At 50.4% G+C, this 26,945-nt stretch overlaps 2 protein-coding genes across 2 annotated transcripts in view; one reads left to right on the top strand and one right to left on the bottom strand.

Moving 5' to 3' along the window:
- The window catches only part of STPG1 (sperm tail PG-rich repeat containing 1), a 57,317-nt gene extending 50,149 nt beyond the window's left edge, over nt 1–7,168 (top strand). Inside the window, exons 9-10 of the mRNA XM_056122741.1 lie at nt 4,555–4,745; nt 7,071–7,168. Of these exons, the coding sequence (XP_055978716.1) occupies nt 4,555–4,745; nt 7,071–7,147 (268 nt within the window). The 3' untranslated portion in view covers nt 7,148–7,168. The remainder of the gene's footprint in view (nt 1–4,554; nt 4,746–7,070) is intronic.
- A 3,773-nt stretch (nt 7,169–10,941) lies between these two features.
- The window catches only part of GRHL3 (grainyhead like transcription factor 3), a 33,986-nt gene continuing 17,982 nt past the window's right edge, over nt 10,942–26,945 (bottom strand). The window contains exons 7-16 of the mRNA XM_056123596.1: nt 26,827–26,938; nt 25,128–25,222; nt 22,603–22,761; nt 22,027–22,105; nt 21,777–21,910; nt 20,127–20,161; nt 18,995–19,083; nt 18,222–18,307; nt 15,859–15,923; nt 10,942–11,066 (exon numbers count right to left, since the gene is read on the bottom strand). Of these exons, the coding sequence (XP_055979571.1) occupies nt 10,952–11,066; nt 15,859–15,923; nt 18,222–18,307; nt 18,995–19,083; nt 20,127–20,161; nt 21,777–21,910; nt 22,027–22,105; nt 22,603–22,761; nt 25,128–25,222; nt 26,827–26,938 (969 nt within the window). The 3' untranslated portion in view covers nt 10,942–10,951. The remainder of the gene's footprint in view (nt 11,067–15,858; nt 15,924–18,221; nt 18,308–18,994; nt 19,084–20,126; nt 20,162–21,776; nt 21,911–22,026; nt 22,106–22,602; nt 22,762–25,127; nt 25,223–26,826; nt 26,939–26,945) is intronic.

The following is a 26,945-nucleotide window of genomic DNA, read 5'->3' as shown; positions in this document are numbered from 1 at the left end:
AGTGGCAGAGCATCTGCAAGACCCCAAGTTAGATCCCTGACACCATGTTCCTCCCCGAACATGACCAGCTGTCCTCCCAGTGGCCCCCAACACTGCTGGGTGTGGCTCTCATGGCCCCAGCACCTCTGGTCCACACCAAAGGAGCTCTGCCAGGAATAGCCACAGGTCCCGGAGCACCACCAGGTGTGGGTGTGGTGCCTATTTAAAAAAAATTATCAGGTGGGGCTCTGATGTCTGGGTTTCCCTACTTGCTTCAACTCTTCTGCAGTTCAGCAATGTCCTGGGAATAGAGCCAGGGACCTCAGCGATGAGTAAGAACCAATTCTCTCAAAAAGCTCAGCAAGCAAGAGTCTAGTGTGCTATGTATGAGCAGAGAAAAGAAAACTAGAGCAAATGACCTGGGAGCCAGCTGTTGGGGCTAGGGTTTGCATAGACCTAATTTGATGTCCTGCTTCTAGCTCTGCTCCAGGTTAGACCTGAAGGGCAGGTGGGGGCTGGGGGAGAGAGCAGGGAGTGGAACCTGGAGGTGCAGGGGGCAGGGTGCCCAAACCCCTGATCTGATAGTGATTCCTCAGCCAGAGAAGGAGCAGGGGGGCCGGGAGAGATGTGAGGGATGAATCAGAGCATGTAGGCACAGGAGGTGCTCCTGTGAGGAGTGAGGCGCTGTGTGGGCAATGGCATGAAGCCGCTGCACTGGGTTGGGTTTGGCATTTCTGGAAGGTGAAATGGGAGCTGAGACCTGGAAGATGAGGCTGGGGTCAGATGTCACAAATGGGAACTTTTCCTTTCATTTATTGACTTATTATGATACCTTATGGTGCTTAGGGCTTACTCCTGGCTCTGTGCTCATGAGTTATTTCCGGGGAGGCTTGAAGGACCGTGTGTGGTGCTGGGAATTGCCCTCAGTCGGGTGTGTGTACAAGCTAAGCACCTTGCTTACTGTACTCTCTCACATGCCCAGGAACTTTTCCTTTATCTTCCAAGATCCGTTGGGGGACATGACTGGAAACAAGTGAACAAAGAGGGGCCCCTGGGGGCACACTGGGGATTACAGGTGGTTTAAGGGACTCACTCTGCCCCCTGGGTTCCCAGTTACACAGTTACAATAACTTGTCTGTCCTCTGTTCATTAGACCTGCTCTTTCTTCTGCTGAAAATGCTCCTTTTCCACCTTTTTTTCTTTTTCCATTTTTTAAATTTTTATTTATTTATTTTTATTATCAAGCTACCTGTGATGTATTTAATATGCCAAACACGGTAATAACAAGTCTCACAATGTTACTAGGCCTGCTCGAGCAAATTGATGAACAACGGGAGGACAGTGCTACAGTGCTATTTTTTATTTTATTGAATCACTGTGATATATAGTTACAAGCTTTTATATTTGAGTTACAATCACACACTGATCAAATACTCATCCCTCCAGCAGTGCACATTCCCCACCACCGATATCCCCATAAACCCCCACTTTCCCACCCTCTCATTGCCTCCATGGCAGACAATATTCCCCATAATTCTCTCTACTTTTGGGCATTATGGTTTGCAAGACAGATATTGAGAGGTTATCATGTTTGGTCCATTATCTACTTTCAGCACAATCTCCCATCCTGACCGATTCCTCCAACCATCATTTTCTTAGTGATTGCCTCTTTAGTCCAGCTGCCTTCTCCCCGCACCCCTCCCCGCTCCCTGTGCCCTGCTCATGAGGCAGGCTTCCAAAATGGAGCAGTCTTCCTGGCTACTTGTATCTACTGTCCTTGGGTGTCAGTCTCATGTTATGTTATTTTCTACTCCGCAGATGTGTGCAGTCCTTTTATATCTTTCCCTCTCTTTCTGACTCATTTCACTTAGCATGATACTCTCCATGTCTATCCACTTATTAGCAAATTTCATAACTTCATCTCTCCTGACAGCTGCATAGTATTCCATTGTGTAAATGTACCAAAGTTTCTTTAACTAGTCATCTGTTCTTGGCCGCTTGGGTTGTTTCCAAATTTTGGCTATTGTGAACAGTGTCGCATGAACATATAGGTACAGATGTCATTTTTACTGTGCTTTTTTTGCACCCTCAGTATATATTCCCAGAATGCATAGGGAGCTAAAAGAAGCTCTTCCCCACCTTTCTAGCTGGAGGATTTTTATCAGCTTTCAGGGAAATGTGAATTCTCCCACTATAGCTTCTAACCACTCTTCCAGTTAGTTTCTCTCCTCCTCCTCCTCCTCTTCTTCTTCTTCTTCTTCTTCTTCTTCTTCTTCTTCTTCTTCTTCTTCTTCTTCTTCTTCTTCTTCTTCTTCTTCTTCCTCCTCCTCCTCCTCCTCCTCCTCCTCCTCTCTTTTTCTCTCCCCTCCCACCTCCAGCCCCCAGTTTCTATCTTCTACTCTCAATGCAGAGACTTTTAAGATTTTGCGACTTTTTTTTAAAAAATGATACAACACCACTTAATCTTTGCCCCCTTCCTGGCAACAGGCGCTATTATCCATTTCATAGATGAGGACACAAAGTCTTAGGGACACAGCAAGGTTTCCCGAAGGACTCGCAGCCCACTGCCACACGCGGGGAAGAGAAATTCCAAGCTACACCTGTCTGGGTTCAAAGCCAGCCCTGCCTTAGGTTGCCACAGTCCTGGCTGTCACTAGCAGTGGAAACTCAAAGTCACTGTCAGGAAGTGGGGGATCTTGGAGTACCTGGCACTGCACCACGCACGTGACTGATGCTCTCCTGGGATCTGAGGGTTGTGCTGGCAGGCCCAAGCCACTCCACAGCACAGAGGGTAGCATGGAGAGCCAAAGCCCTCTCTAACTGCACTGTCGCCAAAAGGCTTGCTGAGACTCACCGCCATACAGCCTCCTGCCGGGGGCTCCTTCTGAAACAAACATTACACCTCACGGTCTTAGCAAAGATTAAGGCTTGGGAATCCCCAGAGTGAGGGGTGAGGGGGTGCTCAGTGCATGGCTCCTTCCTGCTCTAACTTCTAGGAATCCAGTCTCTCTCTTAAATGCTAGTCACACACTCATCCAAATTCTGGGGGTGCTTTGAAGGGGTGACACAAGCCAGAACAAGGAGAAGTCAGCTTTAATTTAAATGGGGAGAAGTGGCTGATCTCACACTGGAACCAGTTCTTCCGTGGAGTCTGCAGGGGAAGAAAGGAGTCAAGGTTCCCCCCCTTTTCCTGTGGGCACCTTTGTTCTCCGTACAAGCACCCAAGCCAGCGGTTCCTCCAGAAGAGATGTGAGCCTCGAGTTGGTTTATGATGCCTTTCAAGAGCCTTTCCTGCCTGTGGGAGTGTCCACGTTGCCCTTCGTGACTCTGACATGAGGGAGCACCCCTAGTCTTTGCTTCTTGAAGCTCCGCTGCTCCTCCACAGCTCATTGGTAGGAGCAAGTACATCAAGAAGCATAGAAATGCTTTAATTGAGCGCTTATTATGTGCAAAGAGAGACTTTACAGACTCCTCAGAAAGAGTAGGTGTCCTTGTTCCTTGTTGCAGATACAAAGAGGGGACTTATTCTGGCATTCACACTCAGGTCTGTGTACACAGTCCCCTCTGCCACAAGCTGTCCCCAATTACTAGGCAGGTCACAATGTCACTGGTGTCCCATGATGACTCAACTTTCTCTCCAGACTCCAGTTGCTAGAGCAAGACTGCAAGGTTGGACTTGATCTCTCTAGGTTCCCTCTCACTGAGTTGGATGTGTTGGTTGATGCCATTGTTACAATTTTTGTTAGTAAATGGCATCTGGTGTGAGCCACCAGTGGCATGTGTTGTGATGGCCCCTGCAGCCAGGCACCCAAGTCCCCTCTTTCGCTTGGCTTGGTTGGCTTCCATGTAGTGGGTCCTGTGACCGAAAGCAGCAGGTGTGAGTCAGAAGCAGTGGCCCCTCCTGTCATGAGGATGGAGCAGTGGCTCAGTAGGCAGAGCTCCTGCCATACCACCAAGAGCAAACCCAGGATACTAAACAGGCGTAGACCCTGAGCACTGGTGAGTGTGCACCCCCCCAAAAAAATAAAAAACATTTCTGAGGAGACAGGCCAGAAAGGGGAGAGTTTACAATGTCAGTGGGAGTGTTGTGCACAGGGGTCTTGATTTCTACGTGAGTCTTTTCTCCTCCAGCATCTTGCCTGTCAGGAGGACATGTAATAGCCTTCAGAGACCACCTGGTCTTTAACCCCTGGGATTCAGTGTTTTGGTTCCTGTCTTGGCCATGTAAACTCACAAAATGGTCCCAGCCAGGTGCCGCCCCATCTCCTGCTGCCCCATTCTACATTAGCCAACAGCCACGAATGCTCAGCTTGCACCTCAGGCTGAGGCCTGTCCTGAGTGTTGTGTTGTTTTTGCATTTAACCCTGAGAAGCCTACGTGGTCAGGACTATTCTGGTTGTCTGAGGAGGAGGAGGAGGAGGAGGAGGAGGAGGAAGAATCAAGGATCGGGATCTCCCCCAGAGCTCTGCCCAGGTCTCCCCTCGGGCAGGTCATAGGGTGGGGGTGGGAGTGTCTCAGTCACTGTTCCCCAATCTGCGTTAGTAACAGCCTCCCATTGTGTTTTTTTTCCCCAAGGAGAAACCCCACCCTGAACTTCTCTGCGCAGCCTCTGCCTCTGCCCCCGAAGCAGCCTTTCCCTGGCCCTGGGCAGTACGAGATCGTGGATTATGAGGGGCCCCCAAAGCATTTCATCTCCAGCGCCTCATTTGTGTCTACCACTGAACGGTGGACTGCGGCGCCAGCAGACACGGGCCTGCCGGGCCCAGGTCAGAGGATGGTTCTAAATGATTGTAAAAAACCAATCTGCAATTGTTTGCCATTCCTGGGTCCCTGGATGCTTCTGATTTACTGGCTGTTTGCCAAAGACTTTATAGGGCTTAGAGTCAATCTGGAAGACTTTTCAGTTCCTACTTTTAGAATATGAAAGCTCTTTTATTCTTTTCTTTCTTAATTTTAAGGGGAAAGTTCTCTCAGAGATCATTTAGGTCAGAGCTTCATAACTGAGGAACAGGAACATTCTAGAAACTCCAAGAAGGGCACTAGGGAAACAGTGAGGTTGAAATTGTGAAATTTCTGCAGGCTGAAAGTAGGCAGACATTATTGTTGGAGGAAAGAGGCCATAAGTTTTTGTCAGAAAGTTAAAAAAAAACAAAAACAAAAAACCCTCGTGTCACACACACACACGCACACAAATTTAAATCCTTGGTCCTGAGGAGCCAAGTCATTTACTGAACTGGGAGACTTGTACAGAGGCCCAGCGCCCCAGGGAGTGAGTGACAGGGTGGAGAACCAGAAGGATCCCCTCCCAGCTCCCACTGTTTGTCAAGAAATCAGCAGGAACAGGTCACGAAGTGGCTCAGCCACCTTTTCTGGAGGTGCTGAAACAGAGATTCACCCAGGACTAGAGAGCAGGCAGGACTCACTGGGCAGTGCTCTCTGTCCCCTCTAGTAGCTACTTATCATACCCTGATCTTGGCCAGAGCAGCTAGAAAGTTTTAACTTGTCAGAAAGTTAAAAACAACAACAACAACATGAAATTTACATACAAGTGGTACTACATGGAAAGTATCATGCTAAGTGAAATGAGTCAGAAAGAGAGGGACAGACATAGAAAGATTGCATTCATCTGGGGAATATAAAGTAACAAAATAGGAGACTAACACCCAAGAATAGCCGAGATAAGTACCAGGAGGTTCACTCCATGGCTTGGAGGTCAGCTGCACATGCTAAGGGGAGAGGCAGCTCAGATAGAGAAGGGAGTACTAAGTAAAGGGTGTTGGGAGGATCCTCCCAGAATGGGAGATGCATGCAGAAAGTAGACTATAGACCGAACATGATTGCCACTCAATGCCTCTTTTGCAAACCACAGCACCCAAAAGGAGAGAGAGAACAGAAGGGAATGCCCTGCCACAGAGGTGGGGTGGGATGGGGGGATGGGGTGGTGGTAGGGATACTGAGATCATTGGTGGTGGAGAATGGGCACTGGTGGAGGGATGAGTACTCAATCATTGTATAACTGAAACCCCAGCACAAAAATTTGTAAGTCTACAACTGTACCTCATGGTGTTTCACTAATAAACAACAACAACAAACCCTCATGTCACACACACAGACACACACACACACACACACACACACACACATTTAAATCCTTGGTCCAATGGGGCCGAGTAATCTGCTCTCCCCTGGACCTGGAGAGCAAGGGGAGAAGGAAGGCAGAGCCGAAATGGGGAGGGAGGCGGGGAAACAGACAAGGGAGTGAGCTGTCAGGTAGCTGCAGCGGGGAGGCTCATGCTTGTGCCCCAGACTCAGAGGCTAGGAGTCTGCAGAGGTTCCTCCCGGGGTGACCTGGTCAGTACAGCAGAGTTGTGGTTCTGAGAAGGTACTGGTTGCTCCCCGGAGTGGCCAACTCTGGGAGGCTCAGGGAGTTGACTCCCCATCAGCGAGTCTTGTCTGATGTTAGCCCTTTTCCCAAGTGTCCACAGTACCTGCTGCTGTGACCAGCTTGGCTGTTGGTAGCTTTCCTCGGAGCTCCTAAGTGTCAGAACATGCAGTCACAGATGACCCTGGGTGACTGTGTGGTCCCAGGTGGAGCACCCCCAGGGCCTCAGCAGAAGCCGTGCACTTCCCCTCGTGGGCCAAATCAGTGTCAACCTGAGAGTCCCATGTCACTCATTGTGGCCCCCTGTGCTACCACGGCTGGCTGCCTGTCTCCTAGGCTTGTCTTTGTCCTGGCCTCTATTTGTCCTGGAAATTTCTGAATGAAGTTAATACAAGCTCCCACTAAGCTATTTGCTTTACTTAATATTTTCTTTTTCAATTTATAGATAACCTTTTTTTGGAGATTTTCTTCTGGCAGAAAATTTATAAGGAGCTTTTATTCCTCTTAAAGGCAGAAACCTAAATTTGAGCTCTGCCTGTTACTTAAGAGCCACATAACCTTGGGTCTGTCCCTTCCTGAGTCTCTCCACATGGGAAGTGCTGGGGTAGAGAGAGACCCGCACCAGCCTTGCCAGCTCTGATGTCAAATGTCAGGGACTCTGAAGGCTGGCATTTCTCCTCCTGATGCTCTCCCTCTCTCTCCCTCACAGCCACCTACAGGCCAGAATTCCCAGGAAAGCAGTCCTTTCTCTACAACGAGGACAACAAATGGATCCCTGTGCTGTGATGACTTTACCCCAGCTTCAGGAGAACCCTTGCCACCAACTGACCCCCTCGAACCCCACATTTCCCACGAAACTCCTCCTGAGAATCTGTATTTCTTGTGTGACTGCTGATGACCTGGGAGGGCAGCTTTGCCACCTAGTCTGGCATTCTAGCTGCCTGTCCTAGTCTTGTCCTGCCTCCTAAAGCAGAGGCATCCATCCCGGCTGCCTCCAGTGAGTTCCTGCCCAGAAAGTGGGAGTGAACAGAGCTTTCCTTGGTTCCATATGCCCCCACAGGCTGCCTTTTGTGTACCCCCTCAGATGTAGGGGGCCCTAAAGCATGGACTCAGGGAGGAGGAGCCATATCTGATGCTTCCTTGAAGCCTGGTTCTGAGACAGGACTCGGGGGGCCCAGAGTGGGCCTTCTGTGCAGGACCATGGCCTCGGATGCTCCCATTCTAGACTCTTCTTGGAATTCAGGAGCACCCATTGGCCCTCAGCTGAGCCTTCGTATCTCTCAGCTGACCCCCAGACCCCATGGTTTCTCATGCTTGTGTGCCACGGAAGCTGCTACACCTTTTGCTGATTCTGTCATTAATGGCAGGAGGGGCAGAGTCACAGGGGGCACCCTGGTAACCAAGGTGTGAGAGCAAGAGGCCACACACCACCACTGCAGGGACCTCCTTTCACTGGTCCTTTCTCCTGCCCTGGTCTCCATCCCATTGCTGACCTTTGGTCATGTTTGACACACTCATTACCAGATCTTTCCGACCGGCCCAATCATTTCCTCTTGATAAGAGGAAGAGATTCCTAAAGAACCAGGAGTAAATAGATGTAATTTCTTGTCCTCCTCTTTCTCCTTCTCCTCCAACTCTTCCTCCTCCAAATAGTAATTTTATCCTTCGCTTTGAAAGTAGAACCCATCCCATAGCAAACAGATCCCACCCCCTCAGCCTCCGACCCCTGCTGGCAGTGGGTTGGTAGTTGATTGTGGGGAGTAAGGCAGAAGGAGGGAGTAACATATCTCATTAAACAGATTCTTGCTTCTCACAAAATCTCGCCTTGTCGACCTTAAATTCTCTTTAGAAATAATGGGAGGTCACTATAAACACTGTGGAGAATAACTGAGTCTGCCTAGACAGTTAGCTTCATGCCACCTTCATTCCCTTCACCTCTCCGAGGTCAGTTTAGAATTGGGGGTTCAAGGTCTTACATGTCCAGGGGCAAGGCAGGCAATCCACTGCATGGTTGGGTACCTGAGAGCAGCTGAGGTGACACTGCTTGCTAAAGAAGACCAGACTCTCAAAGGGTCCCATAAAACACTCCAAGACACAGTGTGCTCATCAGAATGACAAAAACCAAAGAGGAGAAAGAATATTGAAGACAGCAATGTCAAAAAAATAACAAATACAGATAAAAGCCCGTAAGATTCACAGCAGATCTAGCAAACGATACCTGCTGAGTCAGAAGAAAACGGAAGGATAAAATACAAAAAAATTATGAAATGAATACTTCACCAAGAACACTCTAACAATATGGGAAATTGTTTAGATTTGAAGGAACCATGCAGAACTTCATAGACAGGTAACAGCTCAGGGAACTCATAGCCTTGAAGCCAGGTTTGCAAGAAGCATTATAGGAGCGTCTTTTCAAGACAAGAAAAAGTTTTCAGCACTTGTCAATCAGTATTGCATTCACTCATGATGCTGATTGTTGCCCTCTACTAGAGTATGAAAGCTGTGTTTACTCCTAAATTGCTAGCAGTTTTGTACATTTTCAATAACAAGTTATCTTTTCATTTACGAATGTTCTCTATCTGATCAGATGGGGTTTTTTTTACATTCATAGAGATTTTTATTACCATCTTTTTCTTATCAATGCAGACACTTAAGCTGTATCTATAATACAATTTCTAATATAAAGCCAACATCTCTTAGCATAAAACACTTTTATAGGCCTCTTCAGATTTTCCCCTTAAAAAAATTTTTTTTTTTTTTTGCTTTTTGGATCACACCCGGGGATGCACAGGGGTTACTCCTGCCTCATGCACTCAGGAATTACTCCTGGCAATGCTCAGGGGACCATATGGAATGCTGGGGATTGAACCCGGGTGGGTCACGTGCAAGGCAAATGTCCTACCTGCTGTGCTTTCATTCTAGCCCCTCCCCTTAAAATTTTCTTAACTTGGGGCTGGAGCAATAGCACAGCGGGTAGGGCGTTTGCCTTGCACGCGGCTGACTCGGGTTCGATTCCCAGCATCCCATCTGGTCCCCTGAGCACTGCCAGGGGTAATTCCTGAGCACAGAGCCAGGAGTAACCCCTGTGCATTGCCAGGTGTGACCCAAAAAGCAAAAAAAAAAATTTTTTTTCTAAACTTTTCTTCATTCTTATTAATTTTTACATTTATAGGATCTAACTATTTCATGTAAAACTTAAAATGTATCGGCAAAGAATTATTCATAATGACATAATGATAATTAAAAAAAATTGAATATGTCTAAAACTGTTTTTGGAAAATTTTTTTCTTTGTCCAGCCACCACTGATTTACAGTTTTGTGGAAATACAAGATAATTAGCTCTATCCATCTCTATATATGTAGGTGTTACCACCTCCACAGTCTTTAAAAAAAAAAATCCCATATGTGGAATAAAAAAAAAACATAGTAAGAAAACAAAAAGTAATCAAAATCATTGGAAGTGAAAATTTTGTCTGTGGAACTGAGTTTACATGGGTGCAGGGAGGAGCTGAGTAGGAGGGACCCTAGGGACACTGGTGGAGAAACTAGTGGTGACGGGGGCGGTGTTGGAAGGATGCGTGCATGAGAAATCTGAGGAACAGGATTGTAAATTCCAATACCTCAATAAAATGGTTAAAAAATAAAAACAAAAAAATAATAGTATGATAGAGGCCCAGACTCCCCCTAATGGGCTAGTGCTGCTGCAGCCAGTGCTCTGGGAAAGCTGCCCATGCCAGAACTCAGAGGTGGACATGACTCCCACAAAAGGAACAAGTGATGCGTTTGAAGTAACACATACATAGAAATTTATTACTAAATACCACATGCGTATACAAAATGATGCATTATTGAATAACAGCTAAAAAAAATAGTCCGAGAAATATGAAATACACATTTTTGAAATGATAAAAATGTATACAAGGTCAGTATAAAATAAATGTTGCATAAAATAAAATGTTGCATATATATATATATATACAATATACACTTACATATATATATATATATAACATCAGTGAAACTGTCAGAAATGTGGAAGCCAGTAAGTGACTGTGGTGGTCACTTTACTCAGTGTTCACTTAGTTCCAGTTGCTCAACTCTATTGTTTATGCCTCACACTGAGGAGGTTTGTTTGTTTTCCACTGTAAATGTTTTAGAAGGCATTTGCACTGAAAAGAGTTTTCAGATTCATCGAACAGAGGAGGAAAAATCTGGTAACAAAGCCGATGGAAGAATCAGATTGGGAGCAAGCCATGTCAGTCCAGCAGGTGGAAAATTAGCAGAAAGGGGTCTTCTGAGGAGGGAGCTGTCTGTTCAGCAGCATATCCAAGGTGACACTGAATCTGACTGGTGGTCACTGATAGGAAGTCGGGGGAGGAGATTCAAGCATAATCTTGAATGATAGGGGGTCGGGTCGGGACACCTCCCAGGTCCATTCTTGCCCTGGCATCTGTGGGTTTGTGACTCGCAGAAAGTCATTCAAGTAACAGCATTGAGGCACGTGGAGAGGTGGTCTGTGGTGGGGGTCACTTTTCCAGCTGACTCCCTGGGTCGGTATACCCTGAGGGGTGAAGGCTGGAGATTTGGACCCTACAGCTCTTTAAGGATGATCTGAATTTTGCCATCAAGTTCCCCCATGTCCAGCAGGAAAGCGACGTGGTTGCTATAATGCTGAATGATGTTGTTGTCCATGTTGACCAAGATTCTGAAAGAGAGGAGAGAATTGGAATGTGGTGGGTCTTCTATTTTCAAGCCCTCTGAGTAACAAGGATATTCATGGTTATTACTTATTGGGTGCCACCAACACTGCAGGTTGCTAAAAAACTTCCTCTCTGACCCTGATAATCATCTTCCAGATGGATCTTTACCATCTAACTTCACAAAGGAGGGCATGATGCCCAGTGGCCAGGCCACAGGCCAACCCCTTGACCTGATGGTTACCACAACCACCCACCATGCCAGGTGGCCTTCTCTAATATACAGGAAAGGACACTTTTGAGCAACTAATGTGAAGCTCTGGGGGAGATACAGCACTTCTTAACCACCATGCCAGACCTGAGGATGTGGACAAAGTGTGAGTTCAAGGGTAGGAGGTGTGGTAGGGGGACCACTGTGACTTGGGTTCAAGGGAAGACTGCAATGTGTCACTCAGGGGTGGTTGCTCATGCAGACACATGTGTCAAAAAGTCCTCTCTCAGTTCTGACTCCCCACGATGCTGAAATCTCAGGATGTATAATACTCTCCTCATACTCTCCAGGAAAGGCCCTCTACCAACTTGAGAGGGACAAAAGCTCCTTAAGCTTGATTCTGCGTGTGTGTGTGTGTGTGTGTGCATGTTTGTCAAAGTCATAATTTAGGCTCAAGGGTAGTATTACAGGGCTACCTCCCTGATGAAGAACCTGATAAGATTTTTGGGCTCATAGGACCAAACAGGGTGCCGGGAATCGAACCTGGGTCAGTTGTATACAAGATAAGTGCCAACTCCACCCCACCACAAGGGCACCTTCTCCCCATTCCCTGCTAGGTTGCCTAAGCGTCTACTGGCTGGGTGACCCTGTCTTGTCTGTTCATCTGTCCAGGTAGTTGTTTGTCCAACTAATTATCTGTCGTCCATCTGTCCATCTGCCCATTCACTGTCCATCCTTCTACTCATTCAGCCACTCATTTTCTGAGGCTTTCTCCTGTACAGTACTTCATTCTAAACAAAAATAAGAGGCATAAATAAAAATTACAGGATATGCCTTTCAGGAGTCTAGAACTGAGTTGGGCAAGAAAATCAATCCTTATAACCATAGTCATGAATGAGAAGACAAAGTTCAAATAAACAAAATTCTTTAAAGGGGGGGGGCACAATTAATTGATGTTAGAGCTGGAATTTAAATCTAGACTTCTGTCTCCTCTCACTAGCTTTTTTTTTCTTTTAATAAATACGAAGCCTTTTGGTTTGGTTTTTGGTGTTTGGGACCAAACCAGTGCTCAGGGCTTATTCCTGGTTCTGAGCTCAAGGATCACTCCTGGTGGGACCATATATGATGCCAGGAATTGAACTGGGGCCAGCTGTATATAGGCAAGTGCCTTCACCTCTATTCTGTCTCTCCAGCACCCCCAAACTAATTTTTTTTTTGCTTTTTGGGTCACACCCAATGATGTTCAGGGGTTATTCCCTGACTCTGCACTCAGAAATTACTCCTGGCAGTGCTTGGGGGACCATATGGGATGCTGGGGATTGAACCCAGGTCAGCCGTATGCAAGGCAAATGCCTACTCGCTGTACGATTGTTCTAGCCTCATCAACTAGCATTATTATTATTATTATTATTATTATTATTTGCTTTTGGGGTCACACCCGGCGATGCACATGGGTTACTCCTGGCTCATGCACTCAGGAATTACTCCTGGTAGTGCTCAGGGGACCATATGGGATGATGGGAATCAAACCCGGGTTGGCCGCATGCAAGGCAAACGCCCTACCTGCTAGGCTATTGCTTCAGCCCCTAGCATTATATTTAAAAAAAAAAAATATTGCTGCTCAGGGTGAAGGGCTGGGCTGAGCTGGGGCTCTGAGGCTGGGTGTTGGCCGCAGCATCTCACCACCTGCACGCCCATCCTCGGGTTTGTAGCTTCTCTATTATGAAGGGGATCTTAGCCTGGGACTGTGGGCAGGCACAGTCCAGGGCAGGCCAGGGCTGGGCAGAGTAGTGGCTGCTTTGTCACACCAAGACTTTCTGTCTGTTTCATCAGTGGCATTCACTGAGCACTCTCGGGTTCTGGGGATGTGCCCTACGTGCAGGAACTTGAGGCCCCACTCCCTTCCACTCCCAACAGGGCCTCCCAGAAGGCCGAAGGGCACCTACATGCCCAGGAGCCCAGGTAGGCCAGCAGCCCCTTCCCCTCGGAGGTCACCAACAACCCTGCCCCGAGGCGGGGCTTGTCGGGAATGGCTGTCATAGAATGCAGACTGCTGGGCACTTGCCAGCTTCTAGCTGCCTCCTGTGCTGGTTTGCATGAACCTCCCCCCCTCGGCCAATTGCCAGCAAAAACAATGTCTTTGTTCATCTTTCAAGCGCTCAGTGGTGCCTATAAAGCTGATGGTATCTACCTTTGTCTAGAGGACTTTGGTGAGGGCTCTGTGAAACAAACTAGGCCCCTGACTTCCTATTCTCAGAGAAGGAGAGCCAGCTCCAAGAGGAGCAAGGAAGGTGTCTGGTCTCGCCTCCCCCAGGACTTTGTCTTCTCATTTGGGTATTTCAGACCATCGTAAGCCTGGGGTTTGCAGGCTTGGGACTGTGGATGGGCGTGGGGAGCGCTGAAGGGCTGCTGAGGGATGCCCCAGGCTATGGGGCTGGGCGAGTAAGTCAGCTGCCTGGCCCAGGCTTTATTTGCACATTGCTTAGCGGTTTGAGGAGCAAGCAAGAGGCAAGAGAAAACAATAGGTGCGTGTGCGTGCCAGGCTTTAGACAGGGCAGGGTTCCTCCTGCCAGTTACTACCACTGTGATCTGACTGCTCTGAACCTCAGCGTCCCCACCCGCAGGAATCAAGATCATTGGTCATAAACTCGGAAGGGCAGTGAGGTGGTACCTGGGTGCTGGAACCCAGCTCCTGGCATGCAGGCAGGTATCCGCAAATGCAAGTCATTGTAATTATGTCTCAGCGGCTGGCTGGGGCTTAAAGAAAACTCTCACAACTCAGTCAGGGGGTGGGGAGGTGGGTGTTCCGGTGCATACCTCCCACCCCTCATTGTGCACAAAGGCACTTCCGGGCTCCTCAACCCAGTCCACGGGGCCAGCTGCAGGTAAGGCTGCAGCCAGGGGCTGCGGGCACTGGCACAATGGGGAAGTGGAGCTGGACTTGTCTGGGCAGAGCGGAGCCTGCTCTCCGCTATGAGGTAGATTCTGCTCCAAGACAGCGTGTGAGTTTCCAGTTTGAAACCGAAACTTGGAAGAAAAAACACACACACACAAAACCCTAGACACTCATACAACCAAAACCAAATGGATTCTTTCCCAGGGGCTGCGGGGCAGGGACACCTTCCCTCCACCCCACCCTGCTCTGGGAGGCTGGATGAGAACCAGCGAGGAGGGAGGCAGGGCTGGGCCTGCTAGGAAGGAGGCTGCCCCCAAGCCTCGCCCAGCAGCAAACCTGCCTCACCCGACAGAGCCTTGCCGCTGAGGCAGGGGGCAGTGCCTGAGCACCGGAGGGCCAGTGAGTTGATGGGCTCACAGTCCAGCTCCAGTTGAAGGCCGGGAGCAGGAGGAGTTGTGGGCAGAGGGGCCCTGAGTCTGTTTGAGGTCCTCCAAGGGGTGAGGCACCAGAGACAGTGACAGTTCCTCACTGCTGGGACCTAGCTGGATTGGTCAAGTGACCTACTTGGTGGTGGTGGTGGTGGTGGTGGTGGTGGTGGTGGTGTGTGTGTGTGTGTGTGTGTGTGTGTGTGTGTGTGTGCGCGCGCACAGGGCGGGGGGAGGGGGGTGCCAAGTCTCTCTTCAGAAACTGGCAGGGCACTAAAGCCTGGCAGGGATTTCACCAGGGACCTCCCTCTATCACCACCCCCCACACCTGCCCTGGTCCCACAGCAAAGGCTACTGCATGCTTAGCCCAGAGCCCACGCTGGGCAGCTGACATTGGACAGGACTCATTCCCCAGTTCATCCATCACCCACATCCCTCTGTAGGGGAAGAGCCCTACAGAACCCCATAGAGGGTTCCTGCAAGCCACATCCACTCCTAATTCATTTTCCATATTCACCACCAGGCCTTCCCTTCCTGGACCCCCTAACTCTGCCAGTAGCAACAGTGCTGGGTCCTTCTGCTTTTGTTTCTTTTTTCTTTTTCTTTTTCTTTTTTTTTTTTGACATCATACTTGGCAGTGCTCAGTGCCAAGTAGATTACTTCTGACTCTGCACTCAGGGATCATTCCTGGCAGGGCGTGGGGGATGCTACGCTGTGCTGGGATCACACCCAGGTCAGCCGCATGCATGGCAAGCTCCTTACCTGCTGTACTATTGCCCTGGTTTCTTTACTCCACTTCACCTAGCTAACACCTCTGAGCTTCAGCTGCCCACGTCTTTAAGATGTAGGTAAGGATGTCTACCTCCTGGTGTGGTTTGTGCTCAGTTTGGTGGAGAGACACAGAGCAGGTGACTGTAAGAAGGTCGTCACTCTCACCACAGTTGGAATCAAAGGACTCGATCAGCCAAGGGCCCTAAGGACTTGATCCCAGGAATTCTGACTCAGCTGTGGCTGCAATTCCTCTCTCCCCTCCCTTCTTGGATTCTTTTCACAGTGATCAAGGTCTGGTCTCTGCAGTTGGCCTTAGCTGGTCTGGGACCTCTCTAGTTACCAAAAGCAAACAGGGCTCACCCCTGTTCACAGGTCTAGTGGAACCTGTAAACAGGGCTCACCCCTGTTCACAGGTCTAGTGGAACCTGTAGGCATTCCCTGAGCCAACAGCCAAGTAGACAGGAAATGGGGGTGCGGCGGAGCTACCGGGCACTTACCCCCGCTTGCATCTCTTATAGACCCTGTATATGTTCTCTTCCGGGAAGCCATACTTCTCAGAGATCTGAAAGAAAATGGGAAGGCATTCACTGTCTGCTGCCCAACCTGGATTAAAAAAACAGTTTTTTATACCCTATTTATTTCCTGATTATAAAAATATGTTCACACTGTAAAAAAAAGTGCAAAAAGAAAACCCATAAAACTTTAGAATCAACTACCATCCTGTTTCCTGGAGATGACTACTAATAATATCTGGGTGTATTCTCTCCCATCTAGACCCTGATTTTCAACATTTCATATAGATAATTTAAACATTTAAACACAACTTAAAATCTCATAGTCATACGTTGAAAATCTTCCCTTATCACAACAAACTCTTACTGAACAGCATGGTTAGTGGCCATAAAATAAACCCAAGAGCACCAGACTTTCCCTAACCCTGGACCATAGTCAGTCATTTGCTGCAGCTTGTTCCAAGGTTGAGGACCCTCATTCACCAGCAGGCCCACTTTGTGCAGATTACTTGTGGAGACAATGGTGTGCCCACCTCACAGGGTTGTTGAAGAATGAAGGGATTAGCCCATTGAGGATACTTCCTGCCACTGCATCCTGCAAAGATGGTCAGTGTGACTGAGTGAGGATCTGAAACTCAAAGATAAGGCAGGTGCCCCAGGCCTAGCCTAGAACCAGGTTTTCTGCCTTCTCACCTCAGACATCAGTGCTTATTCTACTGATGGGGAATATACCGCTGAGAAGCCAAAAAGTGCCTAGGTTTTATTCATCCACTTGCCCCAGGCTTTCTAAAGTTTCCTCCAGGGCAGACCAATCTAGTTCAGTAGAGCACCACTGCCTGGAGTTGCAGAACTCTGCACAAGTTACTTCCTCCTGAAAGCTTCAGTTTCCCTATCCATACAGTGGGCGTAATAATGGAATTTGAACACATGGGGTTCTGTCATTAAAGGACCAGCTAGAAGCTGGCACTCTATCAAGAGCTCAACCCAGGCTGCTAGTTGGGAATCCACCTTCTTCTTTTTTGCTTTTTGGGTCACACCCGGCGATGCTCCTGGCTCATGCACTCAGGAATTACTCCTGACGGTGCTCAGGAAACCATATGGGATGCTGGGAATCAAACCTGGGTCAGCCATGTTGGCTGCATGCAAGGCAAACGCCCTACCCGCTGTGCTACCGCTCCAGACCCGGGAATCCACCTTCTGATGCAGCTCGGCCACCATAGGCTCTTAGGAGCATCAAGTTGAGCTCCTCAATGATTTTTCTGCATCCAGAGATCCCTCCCCGCAAGAGAAGGTCTCAAACTATTTACTTTCAGAGCCCCATTGCTGGCAGCTCCCTTAGGAATCTGAAGGGGAACTCAGGGTGGATGGCAAAGGCTGCCTGCCAGGCAGTGAGCACTCCTCTCCCAGGAAGGACACAGGAGGGGCACCCATGTGGAAGGCCAGTTGGGGGAAAAGCTCAAGCACCTGACAGGCGACGGACCCTTTAAGGATCTGTCCAACCTCAAATTTGGAATCTACGTTGAGTGACATTAATGGCCTTTGGTTGCCAGCTTCCTGGGGCCAGTGCCAAGCGGGGCTGGTGAGAAGATGAAGAAGGGAAGGGAACGGACAGGAGCAGCAGAGAGCAGAGAATGGAGGTGCAGCTCCAGTGGGACAAATATGAATATTTGATTATTTCCCCTCTTAGCTGGCCATCTCAGCACAGATGTCCCTGGTGAAGGCTATTTGCTGTTTTCACCCAGGTCTCAAAGCTACTGTGGGGTCTATTCAGTCTGTTCAGGGCTGCTTCACCTGCTCCCTGATGGTGTGGGGTACAGAAAAGATCTCCTTATAATACCCTGTTTCCCTCCCTACCCCCTCAATTCCCACCCCACCCCCCGCACCCCGCTCCCCCGCCCCATCACTACTCCCGCCCTTGTCAACCGTGGGCTGGAGGAATGAGGCCCCTTGGGAGAGAAAAAAAAAGATTGTCTCTGGGGCCTGGCCTTTTTGGGTTTCATTCCCATTAAAACAGAAACAGGTTTGCAAAGCCAACAAAAAGCTGGGCCTGTCAGACTGCAGCCATCAGATTAAGGAGGATTTATGGTGTGTGTGACTCCCAGGGCGGAGCCCAGGATCTGGCTGGGAGATAACATCACAGAGGCACGCCCCCACCAGCCGACTGCAGGGCTCCCCCAGGTGGGTGGGACAGGTGGGCCTCAGAGAGCTAAGGTTCTGGCATATTCCTTCTCAGGGCCTTCCTGTGGGAACTCAGGTCTGACTGTTGAGGAGTGGGGTGAAAGGTAGCACCAAGGGAGCCCAGGGTGGGGCAGTTGGGCGGGGGGTGGGTGTGGGTGGGGGCCTCTTACCGCATTTCTCAGGCCCTTGAGGTCCGGAGTCTTCAACATAAGGGCATCAAAGACCTCCTCAGTCTCCCTCCTCACGTATAATAGAACTGAGAAGTAAAGGGGGTAGTTTTTAGGGGCCACGGGAAGATTCTGAGCCTGGGAATACCTCAAGGCACACATCGCTCTTTAAAATGTTTTTAACCTACAACAGTTCTGCAAAAGGGGCGCGTCCTTGCTGGGGTCTGTATCTAGAAACCCACCCGCTGGCCCCGTGCTGCACTGCACAGGGGCTTGTGCTGACCTGGAAGGTCTTTCACACTGGGGACCCCACTTTCTCACATAGAGCGTGGAGGTGTTCTCCCCACCCCTTTGGCACGGTGGCGGGGATTAATGCCGTGGCATCTGCAAACAGCCAGTACAGCGTGATGCTAAACTCAAGGCTTTGGGGCTGGGCTGCTGATTGATTTCTCGTTCTGGGCAGCTATGGCCTCCTGAGTTTGGGGCATATTCCTCTCTCCCGGAAGTAGCAGAGTGTCAGTGCTATAAAGCCAAGCACGGAAACTACTCTGCTCCCACACTCACTGGAGAAAGTGGGGTCCTTGCCCAATCAAATGAGCTGCCCAGTTCACCTAGGACAAGGAGAAAGGAGGCAAAGCCCTCTGGTCTTTCTCTCCAACTCCCTACCCCCACTCCCGCCTTGCCCTTCTCACCCACTCTGACCCTCCAGTCCTGGCCTTGACCCAGGATGCCCTGGGGCTGGTGGGCTCAGACAACACCTAGGCTGGGGTCTTTACCTCTCTGGAGATCATCTTCTTTGGCCTGTTTGGAGGGCAGAGGCTCGAACTCCTCAGCAAATGGGGAGCAGGTGCGCTTCAGGGGCAGCCTGTGGGGACAGTAGGGAGGAGATCGTGAGGAATGGGGGATCCTGGAAATGGAAGGACCCTGCTGAGTCTCCAGGGGTCTCCTGAACAAAGCCCAGAGGGCTGATTTCAAGCCCCAGCACTGCCCTCCCTAGCTGGGTGCTTGGGGCTGAGTATATTAGTTTCTGTGTGCATATGGGGATGGCGGGATGGGGGTGGCGGGGAGTAAAGACCCTAAAACACACACACACACACACACACACACACACCCTAACACCACAGTGCTGTGCGATTGCACCACATGCTGACATTCTGTCTGCTCTTGGAACAGGGCATGTCACACAGTGGTGCCACACTGCTTGTTCTGGAAAGCATCGGGCTGGGTAGGAGGTGGTTGCAGGAGGAAGGGGAGAGACTCAGAGCGGACTGACTTAGGTCCCAGCCACCTCTAGCTGCGTGACCTTCTGCAAGTCCCTTCACTTTGCTGAGCCTCCACTTCCTCATGACAAAGCAGAGGGACTGAAGGCCCCTGAGTGGCTGACTCCTGGGGGGCTGCTTCCAGGTGGCAAATGACATCCTGGGAGTGAAAGCACTGCCAGAGAACTGTCTTTACCCATGGCACTCTCCCACTGGCACATGGGCCTCACCCCTGCCAGACCACTGCCTCCTCTGACAGATCCACCCTAGGCTGAGGCAGGGTCTGGGGGCTGTTCTAGGCCACAGGGCCAAGGGGCACCAGCCCCCAGGTCAGGGGGTTCTGGTGGGTGTGTTGGGCCTCTGATACCTCCTTCCTGCAGCCTGGCTTCCCTCCTCACTCCAATCTGCAGCTCCATCTCAGAGACTTCCCCCTTTTACAAGCAGGTGTCTCGCCAGAGATTCACCAACTTTTCACATAAAACCAACCCATAAAAACCAGGGCAGTTTCAGTGAGAAGGGAGCAGGAATGTGACTGGGAGGCCACAGGCAGAGACTCCTTTCCCCTCACCCAGTGTGGCTGGCTGTGTGGGGTAAAGGGTGTGGGGATGCATCAGCCAGAAAGGAGACCCCTGGCATTTTGTCCCCTTACCTGTTGGAGCTGCCCGGTCCTGCTGAGGGCACCACCTAGGGTGAAGAGAAGAGATACTTTCCATCACACATATGCGGGGGTGGGGGTGGGGGGATAGGAGGAGACCCCAAGGTTCCTGGGAGGGGGAGGCTTTGGGGCGGGGGAGGGGATTGCTGCTTCAGTAACTTTTCAGTCCCTGCTGAGCAGGGTGGGACCTGGAGTGGGCTAAGATCCTGATGTGAAAGGAAGCACCCTGCCCAGTCTGGGCTAGAAAGCACAACAAAGGGCTCTAGAAATGGTGGCAGAGTTTGCCAGGACCCCTCCACCCCAGCACACCCAAAGACTGGTGACAGGGTAGTTAGCGCTAAGGCAGAAGCAGGAGGGGAAACTGGCACCACCGTGGGCCTCTCCTGGGAGTCTGGACTGTTACGTTTATCCTCTATCCATCCTTGAGGTGAGTCAGTGAGAGCCAGAGTGGACAGAGTGCCCCCCAAATAGAAGACATCTAGCTAGACGCGGAGTTGGGGTTCTGACCCAGGCTCTGTGTTCTTCACTTGCCGGGGGTCCTGTCTCAGGGTCACATGTGCATGCACTTGTCTGTGCCCCAAACCCACAAATCAGCTGTCAACCTGGCCACAGGGACTCAGTTCCCTGTTTCATCTCCATATAGGACCTTCACCTGGGGAGAGAGTACCTATGGGGGCCACAGCATGGGGGGGCGGTGACTGAAGGAAGGATGCGGGGTTTTGCTGTGCACCATACACGTGCATCACGTGTGTGTCATAAACTGATGCCTTACATACAGGGAGCCTGTGCCACTCCCAGACTGGCCCTGTTCCGAGTCAGCCCCCTAGACATCTTGTCTGTGAAGGGCCAGTCCCCCTAGACTGGGGATGCAGGGAACTATGGTAGGAAACACCCCAGCTGATCAGCATGAATGCCACTAGCAGACAGCAGAAAGATGTCGGGGTCCTGTGTAGGCCACTGGTATGTATGACCTTGTCTGGAAAGGTCTCTACCCTCCAGGCTGGTGAGAAGGGGGACCCGAAGTCCCTGAAGCCCAAGTGCCTCTCAGGAGCTCCGGAAACAGCTCGAAACTCAGAGCACATTGTTTGTGGAGTCAGTGGCTGGGTCCAGATCTAGACTTTGCCACTTTCTGTGGACTTTGTTGAGGTCTCAGGGACTCAAGGCCCACCCCAAAACCAAGGAGAATATTTTCCATTTCTGAAGGAGAGAGAACTAGAGTAATAATGCATGGAAAGTCATCACAGCAGCCTGGCACCAACGTGGGGTACTCCCAGTGATCAAATCTGGGGCTCAGATATCCGATACCTGGCATGTGTGAGTGTGCATGTGGGCGTGTGTGTGTGTGTGTGTGTGTGTGTGTGTGTGCGCGCGCGTGCGTGCGTATGCTCCAAGGATGAACATTTCCATAGTTCTGAGTTCACTTTCTCATTAATACTCTTTGGGGAAAAGGCACTGGAGAATGACTACATGTACCTTAAAATCCCTGGGATTTATAAGCGTTTTTTTTTTCCCCCATCCAGTTATGTAAGTGTCTGGTCTCTAAGCATCTAAATTGCTTGTATTGGTTGGGTTGCTCCCTGTCGGTTTGTGCTAAGGAATGTGCCACCCACAGGCCAAGACCCTCCTTCATCCCAGAGCACTCACCCCTCCAGGTCGCTGCAAGCTGGAGAAATGCACATTGGGGATGAACAACACAGGTGGGGTCTCTAGGTCAGCTTCAGGCCGCAGGTAGGTGGTCTCATTGCCCCTGAAGCCCGACAGCAGGCAGCCCTTGATGCCTGTTGGGAACAGGGAGGCTTTGTGTCCCGAGTACCTCCGTCCATGCCCTTCACCTCTGTCCTCATCTCCTCCCCTTTATGCCACCCAGTCTAGTCCCTGGACTATCCCCACTAACCACTGCTGCTGGAATCTGGGCACTTGACCTTCCTCCGGAATTGCTTCCGCTCATCATCCCGCATCTTCCTCTCAGCTCCCTATAAGAGAGAAGGCAAAGGGGTTAACCCGGGTTCTAGGAAGGTCTGCCTGCTTTTCATATTAGTTTGTGCTTCATTTCCAAAGGGGACCAGGGAATGGGAGGGGAGCAGGGTCTGTCCAGCCCACCCAGCCCTTAGATCAGAATATGCCAAGAGGGAGAGAAAGACTAAGAAAGCAACTGAGATGGAAAGATGGGGAAGAGTGGTAAGGGGAAGAAGAGAGAAGAGAAGAGACAGAATCAGGGAGAGCAGAGAAAGAAAAAGGTGTTAAGGATGGACATGGAGAAAAATGAGAGATGGAGATTGATAAGCCCTAAAATGAGCTGATCAGAGATAAGTGATGAGAAAGGCAGAAAAGCACAGAGAGGCTAGCTCTAAGAGGAAAGAGGCTGGCGAGAGCAAGGAACAGGTAGTGGCTAAGGGACCCCCATGGGTTGGGTTCTGGGGTGCAGGCCCTCCCCCTCCCAAGAACCAGCAGAGGGCCTGACCCCAGCCACCTTGTCACAAAAGATCTTGATCTGGCAGACGGCACGGTGCACCAGGCGCTCGGTGCCTGAGCCACAGTCATAGGTATCAATCTGTAGGTTGAGGGGGACGCCCTTCACCCCCTTCTGTGAGGAGAAGTCTGTGCTGAGGCAGTTGACACCGATAAACACCTGCAGATGGAGGAGAAGCTGGAGAAACAGGCTGAACAGCCACCGGCCTTGCTCTCCCCAGCACCCCATTCACTGTTCCTGCTGCAAGCCCGGGGGCACCCCTAACTCACGACACACTGAAGTCAGCCATGTGAAGCGGCAGGGCTAGGTGGGACCCAGTTGGGACCCAGATTCTCCATCACTGGGTGACAGAACTTCCCCCTAACACCCCAGTCTTGTCCCGCCACTGGCTCGCTGAGGGCAGTTCTTTGGAACAAGACCCAGGAAGGAGGAAGGACCACAGGGGGTCAAATCCCTGCCTCATTTCCCTGCAGATCAGTGGGGTAGGGAGTGCAGCGCCAAATCCCCAACTCATCCAAACTCCAGGGTTAGAGACCACCAAGGGTGAGACACCATCCCTCTTTACCCCCAACCAAGAGCTCCACCAGTCTCCACTGCACGGGCCACCCCCATTTTACAGCTGAGGAAATAGGGCTCTGCACAAGGATGTGACTTCCTAATGTTCAACAAGGAGTCAGGCAGGGTGCAGTGTGTGGAAGAAGCCTGGGGTGGAGAGACCAGACTTAAGGCGGGAGCTGGGTCCTTCCACTCGCTAACCATGTAAGACCCTTAGCCTCACGAAACCTCTATTTCCTGATGTGCAAAACAGAATCAAGCTGCATGGCTGTGTAGGGCACTGAGCACTGCAGGGGCCTGGCAAGGCTGGGATGAGAGGGGCAGCTGGAGCCTCAGCTGGTGGCACTGGACTGAGTCTCCACTGACCATCTCTTCCAAGCTCCCTAGGTCACTGTCAATCTGCTGAGCCCCTCCAGGCCTTCCAGGGTTCCACCCACTCCAGCTGTTCTTTGTGTCATTTCCCTTGGAAATGAATGACCCTGACCTGATCAGCGGGGGAGGGGTATGGTACCTGAGCACCCCCTCTTCTTCCCCTGGCGGCTGTGGGGGCCAGCCCCTGGGCACATGCCAGACATACCTCCCCCTCAGCCAGCTCAGCCTTAACACAGCCCCCACCCAGTTCACTTCTGAGAAAGTTCCAAGCCTGGGGGCTTAAGTGACTGTGAGAAAATTCTAACCGAAACCCACCTCTCCCTTCCCACGAAACTCCTTACCCACCTCCCTGAGCCGGAGGCCCCCCAGACCCTGCTCCTCCTCCAGCCCCTGGCGTCTGTTTCAATAATAATAATAATAATTTCTCGCCTTTGTATTTTCAGGCCCCTTCACCTCTATTTTCACCAGGTAGCTTGGACCACCCCCAGAGGCGGGCAGGGAGATGGGAACGAGCTGCCCAGCCTGGCTAGACCGGAAATGCCCTTGAGACATGGACTCAACCTTGTTCTGACAGGACAAGCTTGACCCAGACGCTCCGCAAGAGCCCCTCTCACAATGCCAGAAAAGTCAAGACACAGAAACCCAGAAGTGGAAGTTCAAGACTGGCCTCGAGCATGAAGGCTTGGAGGCTCAGTTTAGAGTCTTAACGGGCTTAGTCACTGGTCTGAAAGAAGCCACCAGAGGCTCCAGATCTCAAACCTTCCTGACAGGCCTGGCACTGCGCCCGTCTCTCAGACATGCGTAATCTCGTGTGATCTTCACCACAACCCTCAGCAGCAGGTAGTTGTTCCCTTTCTAGGGGCTCAGGCACAAGGTGGTTGGATTTTAACCTTCAAATATCAAACTCCGAAGCATGTCTTGTTGTGGCATCACATGGGCCTGGCATAGGCTCAAGATCCCCCCCAGAAACAGGAATGAATAGCCATTGGCACCTATGTGCCAAACTGAGCTCAGCCTTTAACCTGATCCTCACAGGAGCCTATCAATTGGGAGGCTGGAGAGACAATACAGCTGTCTATCCAGTTCTATCCCATATGGTTGCCTCAGTCTTGCCAGGAATAGGCCTTGAACACCACCAGGTATGCCCCCCCACAAACAAAACCTATACATCGATGCTATGGTTCTACCCTAATTTTTTATTTTGTGATGTTGGGGTAACACTAGGCAATGTTCAGGGTCTATTCACTTTTCTGTGCTTGGGGTTTGCTCGGGATACTTAGAGGACTACGTAGGACAGGCATGGAATTTGAGTCTCCCACATCCCATTGAGCTCAGCTCTCTGACCCCAGGCTATACCCCAGTTTTACAGTCCAGAAAAGTGAGGTTCAGAAGGACTGAGATACTGGTCTGGGGTCAGAGCTGGGAGCGGGTTCAGCCATCAGCTTTGGAGTTTGCTTCTCCCCGGTACCGTGCCCTGTATCTGGCACTGGGGACATCACCAAAGGAGAGGCCCTGGGTCTAGTGCAGACAAGCCTTGTTCTCAGGCTGGGGGACCTTGAGGTGGCCCAGCCCTATGCCAGCCATACCCCAGCACTGACCTTGGCCTCCTCGTGGACATTCCACACGAAGGACAGCGCGTTGTAGGCCACCTCCTCGATGTGCTGTACTGTGTTGAAGTTCTCTTTGCAATCCGCTGAAACCACAGATCAGGAGAGTCAGGAGGGAAGAAGCTACAATACTGTGCGGGGACACATTTAGAGCAGGGCCTCACTCTTGGCAGGGAGTTGCACCCTCTTAGAGAATCACACTTCAGTCCAAAGAGAAAGTTGCTTATTATGCCCTGATTGCGGGAAGGGGGGAGGGGTGCAAGGTGGGGCGCGGGGTCTGGGGACCAGTCTGAGCTATAAATTTTCCCAACACCCAGAAGGAATCTCTAGATATGGGATCCAGGCCTGGGCTCTCAGCTTTCTGGTGTGGAAGTTACAACCTTCATTGAGATGGGTATTTAAAACCTCTCCCAGTTAAAGCAACACTCATAATAACCACAGCAGTAACTGTGGCAGTAATGAAAGTACTACTGATATTGAGCTATTTAACTAATATTAAATTATATGGAATAAATGTTGAACTATGTTAATAGGGCTGGAGTGATAGCATAGCGGTAGGGTGTTTGCCTTGCATGCAACTGGCCCGGCTGACCTGGGTTCGATTCCTCCGCCCCTTCGGAGAGCCTGGCAAGCTACCGAGAGTATCTTGCCTGCACTGCAAAGCCTGGTAAGCTAACCGTGATATATTTGATATGCCAAACACAGTAACAACAAATCTCATGATGGAGACATTACTGGGCCCGCTCGAGCAAATCGATGAACAATGGGAGGACAGTGTTACAGTGCTACAGAATAAATTAATGTGGAATAAATGGTAGTATTATCACCATGCACTGAAACTATACAATACAGTAAACCCATGGCTTGTCCTCCCACTGACACTAAGTATTCAGCATACACATGAAGAAATGAAGAAGTCTCATTTACCCCCATTCAGAGAAGTTTGGTCATTTCCCAGAGAAACACAGTTAATTAAAAGGCAGAGCAAGAACTGAGCTCCTATACCCATGCTCTGAATCACTTTGCTTAGAGAAGTCACTTAATGCCCCTATTGGTAAAGTTCTCCAGGCACTGTGGACAGGCAGGGGAGCTGACCTCAGTTCAACCAATGATGGAAAAAACTGAGACTCAAAGAGAAAGGTACCGTGCCCTGTATCTGGCACTCAGGTAGCAGAAGTAATGGGGATCACAGTCAGGAAGAAAATGACAGAGCCAGGACCTGCATCCCCAAGGACACGCCAACCTGTCTGAGGGCTGGGCTCGAGAAGACAACACACACCAAGGCCATCCCCATCCCCACTGTTTAAAGACCCCGAGGGTTCCAGGTCCCAAAGAGGAAAGGCCCTGGCACAGAGTTCTGTCTTCTGAATCACAAACTGTCTACACTGGTTACGCAGATATCTGTCTCACTCATCCTGGCATCTGAGGGGATAAGCAATCAGCATCCAGGGGCCTATTTATCTGACATGACTGGGGTTCCTTGGGCCCAAAATAATATAGAAAAGAGACCACAGTATCTGACCTGGAGGCAGGAGCTGGGGAGGAAGAACCTATAGCAAGGAAGGCCTCTGTGTGTGTGTGTGTGTGTGTGTGTGTGTGTGTGTGTGTGTGTGTCTGTGTCTGTGTCTCTGTGTGTGTGGAAGAGAGAAGAGAGAGGGAGAACTGGACAGAAACTTAGGGAGATTCTTACCCACATCAATGACCCGCTGCTTGGCAGTGGGTTGCCGGGAATGCCAATGCTTCCAGAAACGCAGCTGCTCTATAGGGACCTTCTCATTGTCGAAGACAACCATCACCACACTCTGTAAG

Source organism: Sorex fumeus, unplaced genomic scaffold (assembly GCF_029834395.1).
Source record: "Sorex fumeus unplaced genomic scaffold, SorFum_2.1 ptg000047l, whole genome shotgun sequence".
NCBI classification, from domain to species: Eukaryota; Metazoa; Chordata; class Mammalia; order Eulipotyphla; family Soricidae; genus Sorex; species Sorex fumeus.
The sequence above is the reverse complement of the archived record's forward strand: the minus strand, read 5'-3'. Positions and strand labels throughout refer to the sequence as shown.